Below are 26,090 nucleotides of genomic sequence, written 5' to 3'. Positions count from 1 at the left end.
TCCTTCATTTGATGGCTCTCAATTAGGTTATTGAGCGCTTGTAGAACGCTGAGGTGGATCAGATCTGGGTTCAGTTATAGCCATTTTCTACAATATTGGCAGCAGTTCATTCAGTTTGTCCCGTTATTCACGACTTTTATGATACACCATGGAAAAATTACTGAGTGTATACACGCCGTATACCCATGCATGCCCTGCACTACATCAGTGGGTATACGCAATGCTGACTGATAAAGTGGGTATATGCCGTATACCTGCGTATACCCTCGACTACACTGCTGGATGGGGGATAAGGAAAAGACAGGATATGACATGGGTAATTTGAAAATCATTGCAATGTTCAATAATTGTTTATTAAACACTTAAAGCTCTTTTTTTCCAAGTCTTTGGTTGTCTTTTGAAATACTGCTGTAAATATTGTACTGCAGCCATTATACCGAGGAATTATTGCACCGTGAGATTTTGATATAGTTACATTTTTATCTATTATTATGCACATGTAATCCAATGGTCTGAATGAAATATTGAATATGAAAAGCAGCCCAATGTTGGTTTTATAAGGCCCAGGATATCACGCAATGTACATGCGGTTTGCATGCGTACACCAGGGTCTAACAAATAAATAACTTGTTTTGATGTTTTGTCCAGTTCGGCCCTCGGAGTAAAATAAGCCTGACACTCGTGTTTTATAGTCATAGGCTGTTTAATTTAATGGGTCATTGTGTCTGAAAGAACCACATGCAGTAACGTCTGCAAGCACAGCACATGCTCGGTTGTGAAGTGTGGAACAATTCTGTCAACTTACCATGAGTAACGCAGACGCCGTCTCCTGCCAAATAATGCTCTACTTTCCAGCAGTCTTGGGTGGTTGCTAAAGCCAGATTAGATGTTAGTTTCCTCCACTCTTCTCATCAGTAATGGAGTCTACAAGATGGCAGTTTGCTGCCCCATCATTCACGCCTATTCAGAAATAGGGCTGTGATCTTTAAACTGCGACAAACGGCTGTCCCGTCTTTAACAAGGGTCGGTCTGTTGACCTGGAGGTCAAGGGCTGTTCAAATTCAAGATGGTTTGAACTTATTTGTTGTTACCATACTGCCTGACAGACAGATTTTCTAAGATCATAGTTACAGTCGAACCAAAATGTATTCACCTTCAACATTTCTCACATTATCACAGTTTATTCGCTATAGTTTAGAAAATTTTAATAAAACTGTGTAATGTTTGGGTAAATGTCGTCACATTTTACTTTATTTTGCTATCCTTACTTGCATAAATGAACTACAGTGTCCTGCACCCACAAGTAAAATTGTTTTATATCTGTGTCTAAACTATTTTTGGTTTGACTGTATATGCAGTCAGAAGTTTGGACATAACTACTTATTTTTTCTCATTTTCTTCTAAATTGTGAAAAACAAATAAGGTTAATGTTAGTCACCAAGATTATGCAATACTAGGTTTGCCTTTAGTACGAAATACATTTTGAATTATGGCAGCTTGATCACGATGATATTGGCTAATGTTGACATCATAATAATTTAACCTAAATTACTCATTAATTTGGTATATAACGTCTTTTTACCGTTAGATTCAAGTGAATTAAAAAAAACTGATTTATAAAATATTTAATATCTTTTATAAAGATATAAAAATAATCAATACAAATGATTTACATTAAATACATTTGAATTAGATCAAATAAATTGTGCAATGGCACAACCTACTGAAAACTCCTAAAGTACATTTAACAATTTGGTAAACTTGTAAATTTAGATTTCCTCAATTAGTTTTTTTAATAATTGGCACAAGCCAAACTTATGATTGAAAATCAACTTTATTTGTTTGTGAATAAGCTTTTTAATAATTTTTAAGATCTTAAGAAACAAAACCAGTTGTATCTAAACCTTTAGTCTTAAAAGTTATGTTGCATTTAGTGGCAGTTGTAGTGGGTGGGTGGCTAGGTCAATGTTTTGTTAAAGGCTTGAAGAATAGTCAGCGGTCACACCTTCTGTATGTCTTTACAAGCCTCATAGTAGCTGTGTGTGGTGTGGTGGTTGTTTTTCTTCGCCCGCCTCAGGGGGATGTGTGTCTAAGAGTGAGTTATTGAACGGGTAGGTGAATGTCTGTGTCGGCCTGTCAGTACTGTGTGTGCACGTGTTGGTCCAGCAGCTGTTGGTCCTCACTTCTCAGCTGTGCCCTGAACAGGCAAGGGGATGTCCAGACACGCGCTGTCAGGGTCAGAGGTGATTAGAGATGAGCTGTAGGATTAGACTCCGACCCCTGGATTCAGAGCCCCTGTTAACAGCCTCCAGTTCATCTCCAGGTGGTCCAAAAAGAGAGCTGCTCTGAAGGGAAAGCTAGCTTTGTTTCGCAGAAGTTTGGAAACAGGCAGCAGAAAGAAAATGATGTGTAACCTGAAATAAATCTCTCCTATTCTCTTCACACCTAATAAAGCTGTGGCAACGCTAACATTTTCCTAACAACCAAACCAAGTGCAGGGTGTTTTTGTTTGTGGTTTAAAGCTTGTTATTACAACCTTCGTCTTAAAAAAAACGAAATCACGACTTTTCCCTAGATATAAATAGGTACATCAAGCCAACAATTTCAACATAAAAATCAAAAGAAAAAACTGCTTCATGAAGAAAATGAGTTCTGTTAAAAGTTTCTGTTATTCTCAGAAATTAAAGGTTAGAAATTAAAGAGACAGTTCACCCAAAAATAAAAATGTTGTTTTCATTTACTCACCCTAGAGTTTTTCCAAATCTTTATAAACGTCTTTGTTCTAATGAACACAGAGAAAGATATTTTGAAGAATGCTGGTAACCAAACAGTTTTTGGCCACCATTGACTACCATAGTAGGAAAAATGACAATAGTAGTTAAAAGTGCCCCAGAACTGTTTCTTCAGAATATCTTATTTTGTGTTTAACAGAACAAAGACATTTATAAAGCAATTTATTCTACTAAGGTAGTCAATGGTGACCAAGAACTGTTTGGTTACCAGCATTCTTCCAAATATCTTTCTCTGTGTTCATCAGAACAAAAGTTTATACAGATTTGGAACCACTTGAGATGACTAGTGACAGAATTTTCATTCTTGGGGGAACTGTTCCGTTAATATCATTATTGTGTCAACCCAAGTTAAAGGCAGGGCAACAAGTAAAAGTAATTTTCCCTAAAAGAATACACTAGTCATTTCTTTTGCGCTAACATATGACCTTAACGTTTTTTGTCAGATTCGCGCTCGCACATGCTTTAGTTTTCGAAGCACGGATCTGATTCCCGGCTTTGAGCGAACGCATAGTTTGTTTACGGTTTAAACACAATCAGGGATTGTTCTGGCCTTTGGGTATAACTCTGCCGTGAAGTGATTGATTGTCAACCTCAGTTTTTGTAACCTTATCCAAACGAATGCGACCTGAGAAATGAGCGGTGAGAATAGAACACAGGAGAGACTCTAATCCTCCCGCGGACAGACACAAGGCTTTGTCTTCTGTCTATTAATAGGCCAGTGTTTCATTTTCTCTCGTGCACTCATTTCGGAGAGCTACCTTGTCTTGTTTTGATTTAGGCGGCCCCCCTGTCGCTCCCCCCGTTGGACTCTAACTATAGTCGGACTCAAGGCGATTGGCATAGTTTGCATGGCGTGGATGTTCTTCAACACAGCTGTTTGTACAGAGCATGCTGCTCGCAGAGCTTTGGCCTTGTGCGCTATTCTTTTCTTCTCTCCAACTCTTTTCCTATCCAATTCTCTCTCTCATCGACCCCTTACACCCCACCTCTCTGTCTCCCTCCCTCTCTTCTTCAACTGAGTGGATGATTTCACACTCAAGATATTGTGCACTTCTCTAGCGGTCACGGTGCGTTAGCATTCATATTTCAGCCGGTGGCTGATGTTCATCTATGTGGCTGTGAGAGATGGAATGTGGTGCGGAAATGTCGCTTTAGATTCTTCCACAGTCTTCCACGGGTCCGTCCGACTCGCTCCGTTACCGTGTAGCGTGTCTGCCAGAGCGTGTGGCGAACAGATGGCAAAGAGCGAGCTTGAGAGAAAAGGGATGTAGGAAAGAAACAAAAGCAAAGAAGCCAGTGCCATTCTGTTCTGCTGTGGCACCACATGTGCTGCTGGTAGACCAGAGCCCGTCCGCTCAGAAATGTTTCGCCGCTGCGTCGTTCCAGCCATGTATCGTTCGCTTCGTGGCGAGGCAAACTCCGATACCGAAGCCCATTTGTGATTTGATCGGCTTGGGCTGTGACGGCCTTGATCCCAAGGTGTTTTGGAGGGTTGTAGTTTTGCCGTTGAGGAAGGTGAGGGGTATTCCAACATATTTCTATACCTCGGTTCATTATTTCTCCAAGCTGAAGGGAGAAATGGAAGACAGATCTGTGTATCTGCGTGTAAGAGAGAGCAGAAGAGAGGAGGCGAGCGAGAGAGAAAGTATGTTTTTGTATGTCAATGAAAAAGGGCTTTTTTCTATGATTCAAGGAGACTGTACGAGACTCTCCCCAGCCTGTGTGTTTTGTCAGCTGCCCACGGGCCAGTCTGCAGTTCCTCATGGACTCTTTGAGGGGGCCTGTCTGGTTTTAACACTACAAAGCAATGCATACACGGGATACACCTATCTTTCTCTCTCACGCTTCATTTCAATTGAATGCAGTCGCTTTGTTTTTTACTTTTTGCTGTTTGATATCATGCCTCCTGGGACGATGGATTTCAGTCTGTCGGTGAGCTGCGATCAGCATTTTGAAGGGAATTGTTTCTTTGATGGGTTCTCCATTGGTCTTTGTCAGTATGTTGGGTGGTAATTGAACGTATAGAGACATATTATTATGAATAGTTTGGTTATGACAGTTGTTTGTAGTAGCTAATGAATAAAAACTGCTTTATTTGAGCCATTTCTCTTTTTTCTTTATTTTTAGTAAGGTTATCAAGTGGTTTGTCTGCCTATATTTATTTTATAGTTAAGTCTGTTTAAGAGCTAACTGCCATTGGTGTTGTATCCGTTGATCTGGGTTTGTAATGCTACTTGGAGTGTGTTTGGAAAAGATTAAGTTGTGTTATGGATTAGTTTACTTTAGCGTAATGAGTCAGAAAATAGAACCCTGATTCACAGTCTCTCTCTTTCTTTCAGGTGCACAGGAAGATCAGAGAAGATTCGGACATGGCACAGGACTCTCTTCAGTGCCTGGCCCAGCTGGCCTCCATGCACGGTCCCATCTTTCCTGATGAGAACGCTCAGGTGACCTACCTGGCCCACCTGATGGAAAGACTGCTCAGTATGATCAATGGGTGCGTGTGAAACTTTCTTCTATGTGCTTTAAAGGAACAGTTCATCCAAAAATGTCATCATTTACTCACCATCAAATTGTTCCAAATCTGTATAAATGTCTTTGTTCTTTTTGGAAGAATGCTTGTAACCAAACAGTTCTTGGCCACCATCGACTACCATCGTAGGAAAAATGACAATGGTAGTAAAAAGTGTCACGGAACAGTTTGCTTTTCTACATTCTTCAAAATATCTTTGTTGTGTTGAACACAGAACAAAGACAGTTATAAAGCAATTTTCCCTACAATGGCAGTTAATGGTGGTCAAGAACTGTTTTGTTACAAACATTCTTCCAAATATCTTTCTCTGTGTTCATCAGAATAAAGAAATTTATACAGATTTGGAACAACTCGAGGGTGAGTAAATGATGACAGAATTTTCACTTTTGGGGGAACTGTCACTTTGATGGATAATATTGGGCTGCTAATTCAGTCTTAACCTCTTAGTGAAATGCATACGTGTCAGATTTTTGTGTCATGGTGAAAAACTGCTTAGAAGTCATGTCTGCTTGTGAATGTTTAAATAATATAATACACATATGCATATATGTTAGGATGAATTCAGGTCATTTCGGACACTTTTTGACATTGAGATGATTGTCAGAGTGTCCCGATTTGACTGAATTCAACCTATGCGTCTATATTTCACATAACATTAAGAGAAATTTATACTTTGCACTTTGCATTTTTTTGTTCTGTTAAACAATTAATCACATCCAGAATAAATGCTTGTTTAAACATGATATATGTTTGTATTGCGCATGTTGATTTTGTTTTTATAAATGCATATGCACACACACACACACGCACACGTACAAATACATATTTATATATTTAGGGAATATATATCTCATATCATTTAAATATATAAACATTTATATTCTATTTTCCTTAAATATATACATGTATGTATATGTTTTTAAAAATACCGAATTAATATGGACAGTACACAGACATATATTATGTAAGCACAAACTTTTATTCTGGACGATTAATCGTGATCTTTTAACAGTCCTACTTCATACAGTGTAACAAATTAATACATTCTTCATTTTCTTTAAGGAAAATATAATTTACATTTTTTTTTGTATTTATGTATTTGACACGGAGGCTATAGCATTTTCAGAAATAAACCAGGAGTTGGTGCAAGAATGTTACACAAAGTTAGAAAATTGCCCCAGATGATAAAAATGCCTTTGAATGGCATGGCAATAGTCATGAAATGAATGTTTTTACTTTGTAATTACACTAGAATTTCTGTCTGTGTTATAAAGATGCAAGGCTGTTACTGCGGCTTTAAATAACACACACACAGTGTCATCCGTTGCTGTTTGGAATCTGAGAAGTAGGCGTAGTGAGTTGGGGTCTTTTTCCCCACTCCTCCCTCCCTGTCTTTCTGCCATTCTGTAATCACCTATTCCTGGAGCATTTTTCCAGTTGCATCATCGGAAAACCATGCGGCAGGTCCGCCAATCTGCCATGATTGAACTCTTCTGCTTACAATTTAAATCCATCTGATACGGGTTAGAGTCGCAGTTGGGAGCGTAAGGAAAGGCAGACCTCAAATGCACTTCACCACACGTACGGGGGAAAAAACCTGTGTCTCCAGAACCAAGGAATTCAGGTGGTGTGTTGGCAAGATAAACAAGATGGTCTATACTGGACAGATGCCTTATTTTGTGCCACTTTTGGTTTATATTCGAGTGTGTCTGGTAGTCGGAGATATGACATCGGTAGAGGTTTGTTGTGGGATTAACCTTTCAGGAATTTACTTGCCTTTTTACCTTATTCCATTGTTTGGATTGCATGTGCTGCCACCTGTTTCTCACGATTTTCATCTTTACTCGCAGGATTGAGATTGAAGACTCTGAGGCCGTGGGCATCTCAAGCATCATCAGTAACTTAATCAGCACGTTTCCTCGAAGTGTTCTAACAGCGCTGCCGAACGAGCTCTTCGCCTCTTTTATTAACTGCCTCACACTTCTCACGTGTTCCTTTGGTCGCAGCGCAGCCCTGGAGGAAGTCGTGAGTATTACATTTGTACTTTTTCATATTTTTCATTTTTGAGAAGAATGGCTCCATAAAAGTACTTTAATACTTGAACGACTTGATACTTGAACGTGTACTTTATGACTCACACAATAATAACGTATTGCTAGTTAAATTTTGTTATAAAGTGATAAAGCATGTGCCATATGAGCAAATAAATATTCACATCTGTTTCTGTGTCTCCAGCTTGATAAGGATGACATGGTTTATATGGAGGCGTATGACAAGCTGCTGGAGTCCTGGCTCACACTGGTGCAGGAGGATGAGCACTTTCCGCGTGGCTGTTTCGTCCAGCCAGCTGTGCAGGTCTTCAACTCTTACATCCAGTGTCACCTGGCAGCACCAGACGGCACCAGAAACCTGGTAAGTGCGACTTCGGTCATCTGCCTTCCCACATCCAAACGCTATTTTCTCATGCTGTAAACATCTTGCTTAGCATGCTGAATCAATTTATTAACATTGTCAAAACGTTTTCTTTCAACGTCTCTCAAATGTAGCTTTCCAAAGACTATTCTTGTAATTACAATGGAAAAGCATGAAGCCATAGAAATGTCTTAAACAGTTGTCCCTCAAAGAATCCACTGGCAGTGTAACAATTATATGTTCCAGCACATTGGTTTGGTCATACGCTTGATTTGCCCTTTTAGACTGCGAATGGTGTCGCTTCTCATGAGGAGGAGGAAATAAACGAGTTACAGGAAGACGATAGAGAGCTGTTCTCAGATCAGCTGGCCAGTATTGGCATGTTGGGGCGCATCGCTGCAGATCACTGTATACCTCTGCTCACAGGGTACAAACACTCATGTACTCAACTTTAGAGAAAACACTAAATGAACATTTTTCGAGCATTTATATGTTTGTCTTTAGTTTGTTGGAGGACCGAGTCACACGACTTCACGGACAACTCCAGAGACATCAACAGCACCTCATGGCCTCTGCAGATCCAGGCACAGTGGACAGGAAAGTTCTAGATGACCTTTATGAAGACATTCATTGGCTCATATTAGTGTCAGGTCTGTGTCATCTTAAGAGATCTAATAGCATTTTAGGCCATTGGAATAAAGTAAAACTGAACAACTGATTTTCTGGGAAGTTTTACACTTAGTCTGTTTGCTTTATTAGTTGTTGCATGATGGAGATTTTTACATTATTTAAACTCTTAAAAAGCTGTGGACGTTGCATTTCTATGTATTTTTCTTGCATAGAAGTTGCTATAAAAACATTTAAGAACTTTTAAGGTAATGTTCTGGTGTTTAAAGGGTTGTTTTTGGATTTTTTTTACAGGCTACCTCTTGGCTGATGACCCTCAGGGTGAGACACCATTGATACCTTCAGAAGTGATGGAGCACTCCATCAAACACTCTACTGAGGTGGATATCAACACTACACTGCAGCTTCTCGGCTCTCCCGGAGAGAAGGCCACCTCAATCCCAGGATGCAACAGGACAGACTCAGTTATCAGGTATCAGTTTACAGTAGATACAACCGTGACACTCGATGTGTCCCAAATAACTATACATTGTGTACTTAAAATATGCACTCAACCATATAGTGTATGAATTTAAGTAGAGTAGTATTGTCCCAAATGGAATACTTAACAGTTTTATACTAACGGAAAGTGTGTGCGGTTTCCCAGACGAGGGGCAAATGATGTCAATCTCACAACTCTATGCATGTCAATAAAAATACATTTGTACATCATCGTAGATTTAATGGAATTTGAATCTGTTTTGCTCAGCATGACTTCAGTCAGCATCATATTGAAGCATAATCACTCTGCAAGAGAACTTTGCTCGAGCAGCACCACCCTACGTAAGCGAAACTGCGACCGTTGAGTCCCACACTTTCCTAAAGTGCACGTCTTTTTTGAGAAATCTTAATGTGAATGCACTACTCGCTAGGGTTGGGTACCATTCACCTTTTAGCTGGTACCGGTATATACGGTACCTTTTTTCGGTACTTTACTCTCTGTGTTATAGAAAAACATTTATTTCTGTGAACAAAAGTCCAAACCTCTCAATTTCAACATCTTGTTGAAATTTTAAAAAATTTTGCAAATATTTACTTGATGGTGAGGAGAATTTTTTTACTTGACGTGAAGAAGGTCAAGTGGGAATAGCAAAATTATTTAATCACAATTGGGATTCATGTGAACCAGTATTCTGCGATACAGAGATTGTACAGTGCAGTTTATACTGTGTGCAAGTAAAAAATTCAGTACCGTACTGAAAACAGCAACAATGGACAATTCAAATATAATTTTGGTTCTAATGTTAAATATATCGTTTTGTTGATGCACATCAGTGTAGACACAATATTACTGAGTAACAAAGTCACTAGATGATTAAAAACAGACATTGCTATGAGGTTGTTTTAAAGGTCCAGTGTCAAATTATTTTTAGGATCTTTGACAGAAATGCAATATAATATACATAACTAGGTTTTCTGAGGTGTTTAAAGACCTTAAATAGTGTGTTATGTTTTTATTACCTTCGAATGAACTATATCTACTGTATCTACATGCAGGCCCCCTTGCATGGGATTCGCCATATTGTTTCTACGGTAGCCCTAAATGAACAAACTTCTCATTGCTAGATGCTACTAAATTTCATAAACTGTGCATATTCAAATGTATTAAAAGATGTACAGTAATTTTGACCCCGAAACATTTCAACTTCCAGAGCTCGAACTCTAATAGTAGACTAGCAGCTTAGCTATCTCTTTAAAGGGAAAGTTCATCCAAAAATAATAATTCTGTCATTTACTAACCCTCATGTCATTTAAAACCCGTGCAACACAAGAGAAGATATTTTGAGAAATGTACTGTTTGGTTACCAGCGTTTTTCAAAATACCTTCTTTTCAGTTCTGTTGAAGAAAGGTATTTAAACAGGTTTGGAATGACATGAGGATAAATAAATGATAAAATAATACATTTGTGTAAGTGTTCACTTTAAAATTGTATGTCTGATAAATGCCATTTCAACTGGAGCCTACAAACTGGTTAGTGATGTTCAGCTGCCTATAGGAACAATGCCTCCGGTTTAAAGTCTTTCACTTAAATGCTGCTGGGCAGACTGGTGGAGCACAGGCTGTTTGATCTGCCCCGGGTGCTGGCGGTCCATTGTCCCACTGGGGAATGCCCTGGCACGCTCCCAGTTAGGCCTGCCACGCGAACAGCGGCCCTCAAGTGGCCCCAGTCCCCGGCGCCAACTAATTCTCCAGCACCACTCCCTGTACATTATTCAATTAGAGCCAGCGCCAGGTGCCGCTCAGAGCCAGGGTCAGAGGGGAGCACTTGAACCCGCAGTCATGTGTGTCCAGAAGCTATTTACAACCAGATAATGCTTCATTTTTGTTTCTATTTTCATCTATTGTTTTAAGGGTCTGTGTGTTCTTATTGGATTTGAAGCTCGTTTGACCGGCATGTTGTCATTTTCTGTGCTCGCGGGCGGTCGAGATGTTAGGATCATTATAGGAGAAGCAGATATTCGATCTGATTCTAATCTGATGGGAATAAAACACGGACTGGGAACGTGATGAATTGTGCATTTTTAATGATCCTACAAAGAGTAATTTGTAGAGGCAGTTTATGCTGTTAACGGTAGGGTCTCCTAGAGACCCGGCGGTTTTATTTGCACAAGCCTGTTAGTAATCTGATTTGGGGTTAATGGATCCTATTATTCCAAAACCTTGGAATGGGATAGAGGTGAGTATTGAAAGATTGGAAAGGACGCTGGGTTGGTGGGTAAGGGAGACATGGGGAATTTGGATGGGTGGGGAGGAAGGAGGCAAAGCGGAGGTCACAGAATTTGAAGAGGCAGTGTATTGATGGTGGGTGGGGGAAAAGTGAGCAGACAGTGGGGGGGATTTGGAAAGACAGTGGGCCAAAGGATTGTGTTTCTCAATAACAGGCACCCGACCCCCACAGCTTTGAAGTGTCAGTGAGGTTTTATCTTTGCAAACAATGTGAAACATTTCGGCGAGTAGCACCCAGTGGGCAGCGTAGGATGTCTGTCTTCCAGTCTAGTAAACTGCTGTAATCCTTTTCTTGTGTCCTCTTTCTTTTTCAGTAGAGGTGTGACAGAATTATTGTGTTTGTTATTATGGACTTTTGTTGAGTCTTGTGTTAGGTAGAACTGCCATGAAATGTGTTCCATCCACTCTCTCCATTTAAATAACCATTATGCCTGTCAGATTCTCTCTTTGTACGTGCGTGCCTTGCAAGCAAAAGTGTTAAAGAGCAATTATCAATTACCTTACCATTAAAAAGTTTTTAACAATCTGGTATCTCAGATGTCAAAAAACGCTGTTTTTTTTTTGTCACTTCCGTAAGGCATGTTCATCTCCATGTTCTTTAAAAGAGGAAAGTAGACTGATATTTTTCTGATAATAATAATATTTTCTGACAGTTTATATTTTAAGTTTTGAATGCAAATGTCACATCCAGAATCCTGGAATTTTCTCTTTCTGTCACAGGTTGTTATCAGCAGTACTACGAACATCAGAGGTAGAATCTCGGGCCACACGAGCGAGTCTAACTGAGCTGCTCAGTCCTCAGATGGGCAAAGATATAGTCTGGTTTCTCAGACGCTGGGCAAAGACATATCTGTTGGTAGATGAGAAACTATACGGCCAAGTGAGTTGATCATACAGTTTCCACCTGAAAACAAGTCTCCTTTCAGAAAGAACAGAATTTCCTGGCATGAAACTTGGACATTATTTACATGTTGTATTTCTCTTCACTGCGTGTTTTGATTATCTCCATCAGATCAGTGTACCCCTCAGCACAGCCTTTGGAGCCGACACTGAGGGAGCGCAGTGGATTGTGGGTTATCTGTTGGAAAAGGTGATCAATAATCTGTCTGTGTGGAGCTCGGAGCCCGAACTGGCCAATGACACGGTGGAACTGCTGGTGACCCTGGTGGAGAAGAGAGAGAGGTTTGTGTGCCTGAATGAGGTTGCATGCAAGAGTAGAGCATGAGTGCTAAATATGTGTCTAATTAACCAAAAACTGTGCAGGCCAGCTGCTCTGTGAGGGACACAAGGCTATGTGTGGTTTGGGCTAATAACTTTAGTTGATAGAAGACCACATGTTTTTAATGTGCTCCACCTACTGGTGGAATTACAGCATTGCATAGGAAAGTGATTAAATGTTACTTTTTTCAGACCAATTAAAGGAGAGAACCTAAAATTCTTTCAACATTTATCTGCCCTCATGTCATTCTTACCCTGTGAAAACCACTGAGACATTGCTCAAAATTAGTGCTGGGAAAGGATAACATTTTTCATCGCATTACTTTTCTGTGATTAATATTTATTGTAAATCTCATCTTAAACCTTAATGTAATCAATTTAAATGTAAAGCCAAAGCTAGAGTAGATTGCGAGCCCACCAGCCCTATGTGTGTGATAAAGTGAGAGTCTGGAGCTGCGCGGCTGGGTGACTGATGTTTCTCGCTTTCTTCGCGTCGGTCACAGTTTTACAAGTTTACAGACACAACGTGAGCACATTACTACGGTTTGCTGTGATGCATTTTTTTAGCCTGAGGACAAACGATTTTATATTTGAGACTCATACAACGAAACTAACCTGGAGGAGTTCAGAATACACCATTCTTCTGTTGATTGTTTAAGAGACAGCGCTGAATCATTTCCAGTCTATTCACAACAAGCATGAACAACAGGCGAATGCTCTTGTTAAGTGTAGTGTGAAGTCACCTTTACATTGTGTTGTGAACATGATGAAAATTGTCCTTAATACACATAAGGACCTCATAAGGATGTATTAACATGAGCCCTTTCGTTTTGCTTATACACTATAAACAAAAAATATATACTTTTTCATACAAAATGACATGCACTTTTTCTGTTGGTTCAAATGAATTCAGTACTAATATGTGGAGTTTTCAGAGTTTAAACAGTCTCTTTACTTGGCACTTAAAGCTTCTCTGTAGGCTCCGCCTCATTTTAAGTGACGAGCACAACCAAACCACGGTCACCTGCAGTTAAATGCATAGACCGGTAGTATTGTAAACTGATTCTAACACATTTACACATATTTATATTTCTGTACAAATGTGAACGCATTTTAAACTGTTCCACAGAATTCTGCAGATTTAAAAAAAAAAATTGCACAGAATTATGTGAGAATTAAACCTATTGACCCTGTTATTGAGTAATGTCATAACTCACAGAAATGTGCAGTTTCATTTCAGAGGGATAAGTCTATTCATTATCAAAGTATTTGTCAGTAATACAGTGATTTTGGGGGAAAATTTAAATAGTTGCATTGCAGGCTGATTTAAGGTGTGCCTCTACATTTTCTGCTTGCACCCCTTTAAAAATTCAGTCAGGGGCTACACACAGTACTCCTAGTAAAAAAGGTTAGTCTGGAGCCTTGCTTTAAAATCAGTGAGTGTTTTGGGCCCATCCTTTGTTGTTTGATGATCATTATATACCCATATCTTTATTGTACTGCTGCCCCTTTAAGAGCCCTCTATACAGATCTAATATACTGTGACGCGTCCGTTTTTTTCCCATCTGTTAACCTTCATAAAAAGGACTACTTTTACATGGACCATTGCTAATATGGGAATTTTTACATAATTTTTTTTTCATTTGTCCGTTTCGGAGTAAGACCACGTGAAAGATAACTCAGTTTAGTAGTTTGCGTTCGGAGTCTCTAGGCGCGCATGTTTAAACATGTTTTCTGCATTACACTGGATGCGACATGACAAAATACATTAGAAACCCATTATAAGTTGATATTTTGTCCACACTGGATGCGGCCTGTTGCATCCCATGTAGACACAGTGTAAAGGCTCACACTGCATGCAACACGCGCAACACAATTCGTTAATCGTTGCTGTTTTGTACATTAGCCGGGAAAATGTTTGTATTCTGCAGGCTATTGATTTCGTTCAACTTTATAATCAATTGCATTAAATAAGCCTCTTACACCCGCCCATAGTACGTCTTTGTGGGGCAGGGCACTGATAGATAAGCTCATGGTTGAAGGAGGGGAGAGGAAATGGAGAAAAATGCGTTAATGCACGATAAAATAGTTAGCGATAATTTATGCGTTAATGCAATGATAGCGTGTTAACTTGCCCATCCCTACTCAAAATATATATTATGTTCCACAGAGGAAAGAGTAATATACAGATTTTGAACAACATGAGGGTGAACAAATTACATCAGAATTTTAGTTTTTAGGTGAACTATCCCTTTAAATCGGTCAACATATTTAAAATGAATAAAACCTACCATAAAAGTAGTACAAAGACAAAGTCTTCTAAAGCTTTATGGAACCCAGCCCACGTCCAAGTGTGACGTCAGAACCCACATCCATGACATAAAATGTTGTATTGGGAGGGGCATTTTATGAATCCCCATTTATGGGAGGAGCCTCTGACATCACACTTGGATGTAGGTAGGTTGGATGTCCCCTGCAGAATGCAGCTAGACCTACTTAGGCCTGGCATCAGTGATGTCAACAAATATGAATGTCATACTTGTATACGTTAATCATCTCTGTGTTTGTAACTCGTTTCTCATCTTTGGTTCAGGGCGAACATTGTCGTGCAATGTGAAAATTGGTGGAACTTGGCCAAGCAGTTTGCAAGTCGTAGCCCCCCTTTACATATGCTGTCCAGCACAGTCCAGCGGACCCTGATGAAGGCTCTGGTCTTGGGGGGTTTTGCTCACATGGATTCTGAAACCAAACAGCAATATTGGGCCGAGGTCAGAAACGCATTGAATGTTGTATTATTCTCTCGAAACAGGCAAAGGAAAATATATTGTTTTTGTAAAGCTTGTAACACTTAATGAAGCCTGTCTTTTGTTCTACAGGTTCTTCACCCACTCCAGCAGCGGTTCCTCAACCTCATAAACCAGGACAACTTCGCTCAGATCTGTCAAGAGGAGGCGGTCAAGCAGGAGATCGTGGCCACTCTGGAAGCTCTGTGCGGTATCGCAGAAGCAACGCAAATCGACAATGTGGCATCTCTCTTCAGCTTTCTCATGGACTTCCTGTCCAGCTGCATCGGCCTTATGGAGGTCTACAGAAACTCGCCAGAAACAGTTAACCTCATCATAGAGGTGTTCGTAGAAGTGGCTCACAAACAAATCTGCTACTTGGGAGAGGTGAAAGAATGTTTTTGCTGATAACGTTGAATGAGTTACTGCATAACAAAAAGAGGGAAATTAACTGAAACAACATTAACCTACACAGGGGCTGTTCTCCGAAAAGCTCTTCTCCGCCCTTGCCTCTGTACTTTTGGAATGGTGGTGCTATTCGTGCTAGCAAAATGTCAAATTATACTAATAAAGTTTCTAATGCGTCAACCTGTTCAACGTGTCTCACAGCAGAGACGACTTGCGAGCCACACCACTCGCCTAACGTCACGTAACTCCTGCTCTGTGCTGCTGCAGCAGCTCATGCTGAATGGAACAGACCAGTCAAGTGCTCACGTAAGCCCGATGGGGTAGCAAGACTTTTACTGGAATATGCCAAAGAAATGGCTTCCACTATCCAGTGTGATAACCACTGTTTCGGAATTGGCCTCCCTGTACGCGGTTAAGCAAACAGCTGATCACTCAATCAGAACCCTGCAGTTCTATTTGTGTAAATCCACAAAGCACGCACTGGGCATAGAGTATTCAACTTTTGTCCCTCACCTCAAGGGGAACAATAGAATGAATGACTTTGGGCATAAACGCAGGGTTTGGTTTCAGCAAAACCCCTACATCCCCCGCATAAACTGCATACATGCAGGATTTACAGAAAGTATGTGAATTTCAGTAATGCACTTTGCTGAAAAACCAGAGCCGACAGCAGCGCAGTTTTATATGATAATATTTTAGCATCAACTATGTCCAGTGGCTCAAATGGAGCCTCCGAAAGGGCATCCAGTACCAGGTCTAATTCCCACGAGGGACTAAGTGGTCTTTCTCGACAAACAGAGCTGCAAAGCCTCATAGTACTTCTTCTTCTCCTCACATCTCTTTTTGCAGGGCCAAAAAGGCCCTCTGAGACAACTGGAGCATCCAAAATAGCCTCTTTCTCCCTGTCCGAAAGATCAGCCCGGTAAAGCCACCCTCCTCTCTTCTAAATGACCAAGGTGGCCGTAGCTTTTCCCTAAACTGCCCATCTGTAGACGGAGAGAGAGATCCGTAACAACTTTGCCTTGACCTGTCATGCCACACCTCATCCTGCAGCTCTGCTTGCTATGTGGTCAGCAAAGACATAGCGTTAAGAGCGACCGCCTTGTAAGCGTGATCTTTCATGCTTGACGGGAACTGCTTTTGATGGCAATTTGGCACGCGGGCTGCCAATCAAACAGCCCGGGTGTAGGGCACTCAGTCTTGTCCTCCACAGTATGGCAGCATTGTTGACCCCATACAGCAACAGGCCAAAACCTTCAATGCGGTGTCTATGTATTATGTATGTATGTGACTGCATGTACACTTTGCTAAAAGACATCTGAAATGGCCCTTTGTGAAGAGAGACAGATGTTCACTGGTTTGCAATGTCCTTAAAAATGGTATCCTTTTGCCAAAATGCAGGTCGAGGGCACAAAAACTGTTTTGAATTTGACCAAAACATGCTTGAAAAAGTCCTTGAATTGAGTGTTGATGAACGTGTGGGAACCTTTACACACATTTATATATTTCTTTGGTTAATAAATCATATTTTTAGTGAAGAATATACATGTGAATTATATATAAATGTATTCATGATTTTAATGACAAGCACTCGCTTTATCTCCGCAGACTAAGTCTATGAAACTGTACGAGGTGTGCTTGACGCTACTGCAGGTCTACTCCAAGAACAATCTGGGCCGTAAGAGACTCGATGTGGCTGGAGAGGAGGACCAGTACCAAGATCTTCTGCTCATCATGGAGCTTCTGACAAATCTGCTGTCCAAAGAGTTCATTGATTTTAGTGACACAGGTACGAGCAACCAGACACGTCTTGCTCCCGAATTCTCATATGCATCCTGATAACCTCTCTAAAAGTCAACTGTGTTTGTGTGCAGATGAGGTGTTCCGGGGGCAGGAGCAGAGTTCTGGTGCCGGACGGTCCGTATCGGCTGCGGATGTTGTGCTATATGGAGTGAATATTGTGCTGCCCCTCATGTCTCAGGACTTGCTCAAGGTAAGAATGTCCTTTAAATTTTTCTTTTCATTCACATCCACCTCAACTGCTTGCTTCTATTATTAAATCTTTTCTGTCTCTGTGCTCAGTTTCCCTCTCTATGTAACCAGTATTATAAGCTCATCACCTTCATCTGTGAGATCTTCCCAGAGAAGATCCCTCAGCTGCCAGAAGAGCTCTTCAAGAGTCTGATGTGCTCTCTGGAGCTAGGCATGACCTCGTATCCTTTCATGCTAATTCAGTTCAAGTATGTGGTTGAGGAGCATATTGTATAAAATGGCACCTTTGCCTGAGGGTTGTTTTTAACCGAAGTGACAGCTTAGGTCATTTAAAAACATGTCAGTTTATTTGTAGCAACTCTCTAGTTTTGTTCCTTAATGCTGACTGCAGGATGAGCTCGGAAATCAGTCAGCTGTGTCTTGAGGCTCTGTCTCCATTGGCTGAGCAGTGCGCCAAGACTCAGGAAAAGGACACTCCCCTATTTATTGCCACAAGACATTTCCTTAAGGTGGGTCACCAATACAGGTTTATCAGTAGACAATACCCAATGCAGATGTAATGACGTAATGTATAGCCAACTGAAAGGTACACAAACTGCAAAATAATTGGTCTAAGCCAGTGGTTCTCAAACAATGGTACGTGGTACCCTTCATTATAGTCTTTACTCTATGAAATATTGATATTAATTTCCCTCTCATTTCTTACATAGCTGGTGTTTGACATGCTTGTGCTGCAGAAGCACAACACTGAGATGACAGTAGCAGCAGGAGAAGCCCTCTATACACTAGTGTGCCTGCACCAGGTATGCACCAGTATTACCATATGATACAGTGAGAAAAATCTAAAAAATATACATATTGGAAAGTTTGTCTTTTGTGCAACTAGACGTACAAGTTTTAATAGGAAGCACCGTAGATTAAGCTGTTGACTTTCTGAATGTTTTTATGTTAGCGCAATGGTAGAGTTTGATTCAGAGACTTGTCTGCGTGGGTGCATGTCATGCAAATTGTAGTTTTCTAGTACTAACAGTCATAGGTGTTTTTTCCCCGATTCATCATCCAATCAAATTTGCTGCTTCATATGTTTATAGTGTTTATTATTTTAGGTCTAAAACTGTGTATTTTTAATCACGTGTGCGAAGACTCTAACAGTTCAAAACAGCTTTTTTTGTAAGCTTTTCTAACAGTTCAAAACACCAATTAAACGCACCGTGAAATGAAAGTTATTTCATAGTTTACTTACCCTCATGTCATTACGAACCTGTATGATTTTTCTTGCCTGGCATTTAAAAAAAACGTTGACAACCAAACAACACTGCAATCCCCCTCCGTTGTATAGACACAAAACCACAGAGACATTTCTCAAAATATGTTCCACAAAAGAAAAATCACACGTTTCAAGTGACACGAGGGTGAATTCTTTTTTTGTATTAAAATTTTGGAATGAATTATCCTTTTTATTAATCACTTCATGTATTGCTTTAAATCACTTAAGACTGTAGTTATTGAGTGGTGTCTCATTTATGATGTTTGCTGTAGGCGGAGTACTCCGAGCTGGTGGAGACTCTCCTCTCCAGTCAGAGGGATGCTATCATCTATCAGCGGCTGGCGGACGCATTTAACAACCTTACCGCCAGCAGCACACCTCCAACCATGGACCGCAAACAGAAAATGGCCTTCCTTAAGAGCCTGGAGGAGTTTGTTGCCAATGTGGGAGGGCTTCTTTGTGTCAAATAAACTGCTTCCTCCAGCAACTTGTTCCCCTCTACCATTCAAAGAAGCCTTTTCAACATGCCAAACTATGGAGATGTTCAGAGTGACACAGTTGGGGCACTAATAGCACTGCTCTGCCCCGAGTCTTCAGACACCAGCCTGCAGAGCGAAGGGAAGCTAAGGAGGCCAAAGACAGAGAGGGGACAACTGCCGGGGTCCTCAAATAAATTACGCACGCATACACACCCAAACTGTCTTGCAGACGTCTCTCCTTGTGTGCCTTCTTATTTGGTTTCTCAAGTCTCAGATCCAGCTGTATGTACGGCGACAAATAGAACAGAGACTTTCTGAGAAGTGTGAGCTGTGGTTGCCATGACAACAAACATGCCTTTCCCATCGAAACTGTATTTACAGAAAGGCCGTTTTGAAATCGAAACCAAATCACTTTGTGTTTAAGGGTGTATATATTTTCGAAAAGACAAAAATGAAAGTGTTTAAGAGCAAAAAGGACTGAACATTTTTTATAAGATTATAGTCGATGGAATTCAGATTTTTTTATGATGACTTCACCTGAAGGAAAGAAGTGGGCTAGATAAAATGTTTATTTTCGATTGATTGTAGTTTTACTGTTTCGCTCTGATCTCAGCAGTACAGAAAGTGTCTCGACAAGACTTGATCTCTGATCATCTTTGGACGTTTGTCACGGTCACGTCGCCTGATGTGCCCATTACGTTTGGTTTTTCTTACTTCCAGTAATGTTCCACATACACTAGCACACGTGCATACTCAGAATTGTGGAGCAGTCACCATTGCTGTAGCAATAAATACCAAAAATTATGATTACTGAGGGATGTTCCCCGTTTTATTAAGAATTTCCATTGTTCAAAGCACTAATTTTCTTGTTTTGGAATGCCTGACATGACTTGTAAAAGTGTACATAAACTTGCTGTAAAAACGGGTGTCCTGTTATTTGGGCATACATTTATTGTTTGTCTGTCAAGTGCTGTCTGCTTGTTCTGGAAATACTGAAAGTGTGCCACTATGTGAACGCCCACCGAGTGCGGTTGTTCCTCTGCGGCCGCCGTAGTAATGAACACGTGTGTGTGTTTGCTATGAGAGTTGTGTTCTGTTACTAGTACTTCGTGTCAATACTGAAATCGTAGCGTGATTCTATTATAAGGTGAGTTCCAAGTCTTATTACCGGAAGTATATTTGGTATCGTCTCTTAGCGTTATCTTTGACTGACTGAACTGTTCACGCTTGCCTTCAGCATAACGTTACTGTATTTCGTTCGCTTCACGTGCGTTAATTCTCGTGAAGGCTTTGCTATCATGAGTGACAGTGAAGACGATGTTCCGCAACTCTCTACGGAAACACTTGCAGCTTTGCAAGAGTTTTACGCCGAAAATGGAAGGACGGAACATGGACAAGATTCAAACACCACTGATAAATTCTCTGTCGGTGCCATGGAGGAAGACTGGGTAAAGTTGGAGTAGTACGAACAGATGTCATTGTAACATGTAGAGAAATATGTTTTATTTTTACTGTTTTATGTGGCCTACAACAATCAGCTCATCCGTTCTTTTCAACAGCACATGAGTCAGTTCTGGTACAACGAGGAGACGGCCACACGGTTAGCGGAGGAAGTCCTACAGCAGGCAGGAACGGATGGGAGGTTGGTTGGTTTCAAGTTCCTTTGGTCAAGTTTTGACACAAGAGGAGTGCTTGTGAATGTGTCGTGTACACTGTGTGTTGTTGCCATCACAGGGTACAAATGAATATTATTTGGATATTGCACACTCTCCCTGAGCGTTTCAGTTGAGATTTTTCCACATAATAATAATCCCCACTCTTCAAGATTGATGATTTCATATTGTACAATTGTAAAGCCCTGAATGTCACAATATCAGCGTTGTACCGAAATCTGTCACCTACCGATTTACAGGGCCTTGCAAAAGTATTCATCCCCCTTCATTTTACTCGCATTTTGTTATGATTCTGCCTTATCTTAAACTGCTTTAAAAGAAAAGAAAATTACATTCATCTACACATCATAGCCAAAAAGGTGCTTGAGCCAACTACTGAGTCAAGGGTATGAATACCTATGCAATGTAATTATTTAGTTTTGTATACATTTCCAAGTCAAGTTTTTTTTGTCTTGACATTATTAGTGTAGATTCGTATAAAAAAATAATAATTTAAAGTAGTTTTACATAAGGCAGCAGCATAACAAAATGTGAATAAAACTAAGGGCGTGAATACTTTTGCAAGGCTCTGTAAGGGACCCTAGGTGCTAAGGTGGTGGTTAGGTTTAGGGTGATGAGAGCATTTGCTACAGTCAGACAGTTACAGAATTCACTGGTATTGAAACAGTGATATTAAAAGATATGCTTATAGCTAATAGTACACATGATAATTAGGGCTGCTCGATTATGACACAAATCATAATGACGATTACTCATTAACCTTTAAAAGAACATAGCAAAAACTTTGCTTTTAAACTCTGAATTTAACTGAAATAAATGTAAAGAAATAGCACTGCTGAACCACTGTAAAGGAAAGGTGTGGATTAATACTACAAGAAAAGAGAGGATCCTTGCAAAATGGAATGCGGCACAATAATCGTTTACCTCGATTTTGTTTTTGTAATTGATGAAGGCCTAAATTGACAATTACGATTCATTTTTGATTGAATGCACAGCGCTAATGATAATATTGTATCAATCGGCACCCTTTTAAATTACATTACTGTTGATATATCTGATAGATTTTACTATCGTGTTATTGATCCAAAATGATAGCGTAGGGTTGTTCCATCTTGTTCATACGCCAAAAGGGATTCGTCAGAGGGGAAGGCAGGAGACAAATTGATGTTATAATAAATTAACAAAGTTTATTGTAGAGAGAAAATATAGTTGTGTCAATAGGCTTCCTAACTCTGCCTGGAACTCTGTCTCTGTTTAACTTTGTCCGACTGGAAACGCAATGAACAGGTGTTATTACACAAATAACTGTACATCACAGAGTTGTCAACTACTCTTACTAGATACCACTGCCTTGTTTATTGTACTCCTTCACTCATTCAAAGTTTATTGCCTTTGGCTGTAGGATAGCTTGTGTGAGTGCACCCAGCGTTTATCAAAAGCTGAAGCAGTTGGAATCCGAGAGGCCGGACAGCGCCTCAGCTGTTCTGATGGAGTTTGATCGACGTTTTGCAGCATATGGAGATGAGTTCATCTTTTACGATTACAACAGTCCTCTGTGCCTACGTGAGGATATTCTTCCGCAGAGCTTTGACATCGTGATCGCAGACCCACCTTACCTGTCAGTTGAGTGCCTTAGCAAAGTGTCGCTTACCGTTAAATACCTCACTAAGGGTAAAATCTTGCTCTGTACAGGTGAGTGGATGAGTTGTGATTTATCTTGACTTTGTAAATATTAAATCACTGTTAATAGAAAAATCAAAGGTTTAGTTCACCTAAAAATCATTATTTACTCATCCTCTTTGTCATTTCCAACCTGTATCGTTTTTCTCTTTTGCAGAACACAAAAGATATTAAGGATGCTGGTAACCGAAAAATTCCAGCATCAAATGTTTTATTTTTGGGTGAACTATCCCTTTTAGTATCACTTTCAGTTATTGCTTAAATTGCAAAATGGAAAATTCAATCATCATTCACTCACACTAAGATTGTCCCAAGCCGTATACCGTATTTCTTTATTCTGCTAAACATAAAGGAAGATATTTAAAAGAATGTCAGTAAGCAAACAGATCTCATCCCCCATTGACTACCATAGTATTTATTTTCCCTACTATGGCAGTAAACGGGGGATGAGATCTGTTTGCTAACTGTTCTTCTAAACACAACGGAAGGTGTTTGAAAGAATTTCGAAGACATTCACACAGGTTTGAAAACATGGGTGAAAAAATTTGGGGTGAACTATAACTTAAAATCTTGTGAAGCTTATACACCTACTTGGACTTAACTGGTTAAATGTGCAGTTATCTTATGATCTCTGCATTCTAATCTTGACTTCATTCTTACAGGATCTATCATGGAGGAGCATGCGGGGAAACTTATGGATCTGAAGATGTGCAGTTTTTTACCAAAACACAGTCACAATCTGGCAAACGAGTTCCGCTGTTACGTGAACTATGAATCAAATCTTCTCTGATGAAAAATGCTTTTGATCAGACACTTAAATCTACCCTTTCCACATGGACATGAGCAGATGATCATTCGGAACAATGAACTCAAGGATCCAGATTGTAGAGTGGAAGTTTTGGCGGTACATGAGAGATCGGAGATCAGTCTTAAATTATATTGCTGGGTGACTTGTGGTTTCAGTTCATCAGTCCCAAAGACATTGAAGACAACTATATCAAACAGTATAAAATCAATAATGACGAAGACTTTGAGTTTAATTTATTGCATTTCTATATAATATACTAGACATTAGATTTGTCAAACCCGAGAAAGCAGCGTAACTCAAGCCCTTCTCTAAAGGAGCGGTAACTTGTACTCAAGAGTCCGTAACCATAGTAACTTACTCTGTGAACCTAACCTTGTCTGGAGAAGGTTTTCTTTGGTAAATCCAGAGTTTATTTCGATCTCCTCCCCCTTTTAAAGCGCAAGAGGTGCAACTCATTCATTAATACAGTCATTCCTGGCACACATTTTGATCACACAGAGACCACAGTGAGTAATAGGCCTGTGTCATATGTGCTTTTATTGAGGACACATGAAGTACATGAAGAGGCTGCATTAATTCATAGGGATGTACTTTGATTTCAAGAGAGCAATTTACCAGAGTGGAATTTTGTCATTTCCCATTTTATAACTGTGCCGTTTTTCTTTACAGTGAATTAGATGTATCAAAACATATCCTTACATCAATAACATCATCCATCGTACTTGTATTACATCAGAACATTATTTTCTATGGACGATGAGAAATGACTTAAGTGTATAAATAAAGTGCATGAATAAAGAAATTAATAAATACAGACATACATGCCGAAATGAAGCGATAAAGTTAATAAACGATTAATTTTGACGTGCAGCCATTGAACTCATATCTGCTCAGAGCACCCTACAGGTGTCCTCACCAAGATGTCAGAATAACTAGTTTTGATGCAGGGTGGGAACATACAATGTTTTTTTATTATTTCTGTTGTTTTATTCATTAATTCGTTTAATTGTTATTGGTAAATGTATTCATTTCAACAAGTCATTTTAAGCACATCGGTAATCCACTGTATCCAGAGCGGAAAGTGCGCTTCGCTCTCAAGTGATTTCTGCCGCCATGTGAATCGTAATATCAGAGCTCTATTGATAATGGCTTGTCGTAGTTGTGGAGCAATGCGCTTAACACAAGGTAAGCATACCCAGGGTCAATTGAACTCACACAAATCAGCTGTCCTGAAACCAAAAACGAATCTAATAACAAAGTAAACCAACTCCGTGTTCAAGGAGTTGGATGAACCATCTTACTGAAACGGCCCCCTTGTCATTCCTCTCGTGCTTGTACACAGCTGAATGGTATTAGCTATTCAACAACACCATATTGTTGACTGGCCTGTTCCAAGTATTTCGGATTTGTAAAAAGCTATTTTTTGGCACTGCAGACTAGAATCTGTGATTTAAGGAAAAGTCTTCTTTAATTCCTTACAATAGTTTCAAATGAAAAAATGGGATTAGTGACGGTGATCATGAAGTGCTGGCAAATGTTTATCATCTTAGTTCAAATGTATAAGGTGGAAACTTTAGTTTTAGGCGCTACTCTTTTCGCAGTTTGCTTGGTCTTTTGAGTTTTTCTGTCTTTTTTCAATACTGGCAAACAAGTACAACCCATCGCGACGGACACGTAGCTCTCAATGTAGGAATGCCGTCCTCCGACACACGAGCCGACGCGGCGCAGCACGACGGTGGGCACGTATACTGGAACGCTTCGGAAGCGGTCACTCTCCTCCCCGTTTGGACCGGTCAGGCATCCCTTACACAAACAATATGCCTCTGGGAGATATCGAGGGTATCTCACGGGATCGTGGGAGATTCTACAATCAAACAGAGTTTTATTTTTATGCGACGCAAAAGATTAAACACCCGTATGTGTAGACACGATTTGTACAACAATTCTGAAAAGATCTTGAAAAATAAAGAATTTGTCGAGTGTTGTATTGAAACCTACCTGTACGCCCAAGGCGAGAGGCTGAGCAAGTTAACGGGGGTACTTGATCTGTCACGGGCTAGGCGACTCGCTGATGTGCAGGTGAGATTGTGTCGCTCTGGAGCCGCGAGCTGAAGGGTGTGATGAAAAGCACTAAGCACCCCTACCGAAAGTCTCCCGAACATCTGCTCCAAAACTTCCTCCGGCATGTCCAGACAGGAGCGAGTCCTCTGCGCTCTCCTGGACACCTTCGGTCCCCGTTCACCCAGCGCGCCACCGCAATAACACATCATCACCAGAAGCGCCAAAACAGCCCCCATTTCTCCTTATAATTTAGATTTGTGACAAAGAAATAATAATACAAATCTTCAGTTAGATTGTCAAGATTTTGTGTGAGACCTAAATAAAGCTCCCAGATGTTGCGTAAAGCCCGTCTGTCCAGTGAATGCGTTCTTGCTACTTTCCACTCAAATAGCAACTGGGCGGACTATGATACTGAATACCGAAATCTCAATGGAACAAGTATAAAATGTACTCCTACGTATAATTAAAATACCAAATATAAATTGAACAAGACACATTAAAGAAAGAAAGTTTCTTTTGGAAAAATGCATATTTAGAATGTGTCATGTAACGTTTAGTAGCCTATATTGTGCACTGCAAATATCATAAAA

At 40.1% G+C, this 26,090-nt stretch overlaps 3 protein-coding genes across 4 annotated transcripts in view; 2 read left to right on the top strand and 1 right to left on the bottom strand.

Moving 5' to 3' along the window:
• Positions 1-20,381, top strand: part of xpo4 (exportin 4) — a 36,658-nt gene extending 16,277 nt beyond the window's left edge. The window contains exons 8-23 of the mRNA XM_079465036.1: positions 5,132-5,289; positions 7,176-7,350; positions 7,561-7,737; positions 8,022-8,164; positions 8,242-8,387; positions 8,659-8,836; positions 11,852-12,011; positions 12,144-12,313; positions 14,943-15,117; positions 15,226-15,519; positions 17,149-17,329; positions 17,415-17,533; positions 17,623-17,753; positions 17,924-18,041; positions 18,243-18,335; positions 19,072-20,381. Coding sequence (XP_079321162.1) covers positions 5,132-5,289; positions 7,176-7,350; positions 7,561-7,737; positions 8,022-8,164; positions 8,242-8,387; positions 8,659-8,836; positions 11,852-12,011; positions 12,144-12,313; positions 14,943-15,117; positions 15,226-15,519; positions 17,149-17,329; positions 17,415-17,533; positions 17,623-17,753; positions 17,924-18,041; positions 18,243-18,335; positions 19,072-19,269 — 2,616 coding nt within the window. The 3' untranslated portion in view covers positions 19,270-20,381. The remainder of the gene's footprint in view (positions 1-5,131; positions 5,290-7,175; positions 7,351-7,560; positions 7,738-8,021; positions 8,165-8,241; positions 8,388-8,658; positions 8,837-11,851; positions 12,012-12,143; positions 12,314-14,942; positions 15,118-15,225; positions 15,520-17,148; positions 17,330-17,414; positions 17,534-17,622; positions 17,754-17,923; positions 18,042-18,242; positions 18,336-19,071) is intronic.
• On the top strand, positions 20,295-24,310 carry eef1akmt1 (EEF1A lysine methyltransferase 1). 2 transcript variants are annotated; one of them, XM_079465038.1, is made up of 5 exons: positions 20,295-20,425; positions 20,516-20,726; positions 20,838-20,920; positions 22,354-22,643; positions 23,294-24,310. In XM_079465038.1, the coding sequence occupies exons 2-5, from the start codon at positions 20,577-20,579 to the stop codon at positions 23,419-23,421; spliced, it is 651 nt and encodes a 216-aa protein (XP_079321164.1). In that variant the 5' UTR covers positions 20,295-20,425; positions 20,516-20,576; the 3' UTR covers positions 23,422-24,310. The 2 variants fall into 2 exon arrangements, with proteins under 2 accessions (XP_079321164.1, XP_079321163.1); XM_079465037.1 differs by having other exon boundaries at positions 20,302-20,425; positions 20,566-20,726; positions 23,294-24,308.
• On the bottom strand, positions 24,304-25,859 carry il17d (interleukin 17d). The gene is made up of 2 exons (XM_079465039.1): positions 25,438-25,859; positions 24,304-25,303 (listed from the first exon to the last, which is right to left on the bottom strand). Exons 1-2 carry the CDS (start codon positions 25,734-25,736, stop codon positions 24,991-24,993), a joined length of 612 nt encoding a protein of 203 aa, XP_079321165.1. The 5' UTR covers positions 25,737-25,859; the 3' UTR covers positions 24,304-24,990.
• Between the last annotated feature and the right edge of the window lie 231 nt (positions 25,860-26,090).

This window comes from Barbatula barbatula, assembly GCF_947034865.1.
Source record: "Barbatula barbatula genome assembly, chromosome: 9".
Lineage (NCBI taxonomy): Eukaryota > Metazoa > Chordata > Actinopteri > Cypriniformes > Nemacheilidae > Barbatula > Barbatula barbatula.
This window is presented reverse-complemented; position numbering and strand designations above follow the sequence as displayed.

Coding starts and splice junctions, on each gene's coding strand:
- il17d (XM_079465039.1), bottom strand. CDS start 25,736: ATGGGGGCTGTTTTGGCGCTTCTGGTGATGATGTGTTATTGCGGTGGC. Junction 25,304..25,437: donor CTCTCGCCTTGGGCGTACAG/GTAGGTTTCAAT, acceptor GTTTGATTGTAG/AATCTCCCACGATCCCGTGA.
- eef1akmt1 (XM_079465038.1), top strand. CDS start 20,577: ATGAGTGACAGTGAAGACGATGTTCCGCAACTCTCTACGGAAACACTT. Junction 20,727..20,837: donor GTGCCATGGAGGAAGACTGG/GTAAAGTTGGAG, acceptor TCTTTTCAACAG/CACATGAGTCAGTTCTGGTA. Junction 20,921..22,353: donor CAGGCAGGAACGGATGGGAG/GTTGGTTGGTTT, acceptor CTTTGGCTGTAG/GATAGCTTGTGTGAGTGCAC.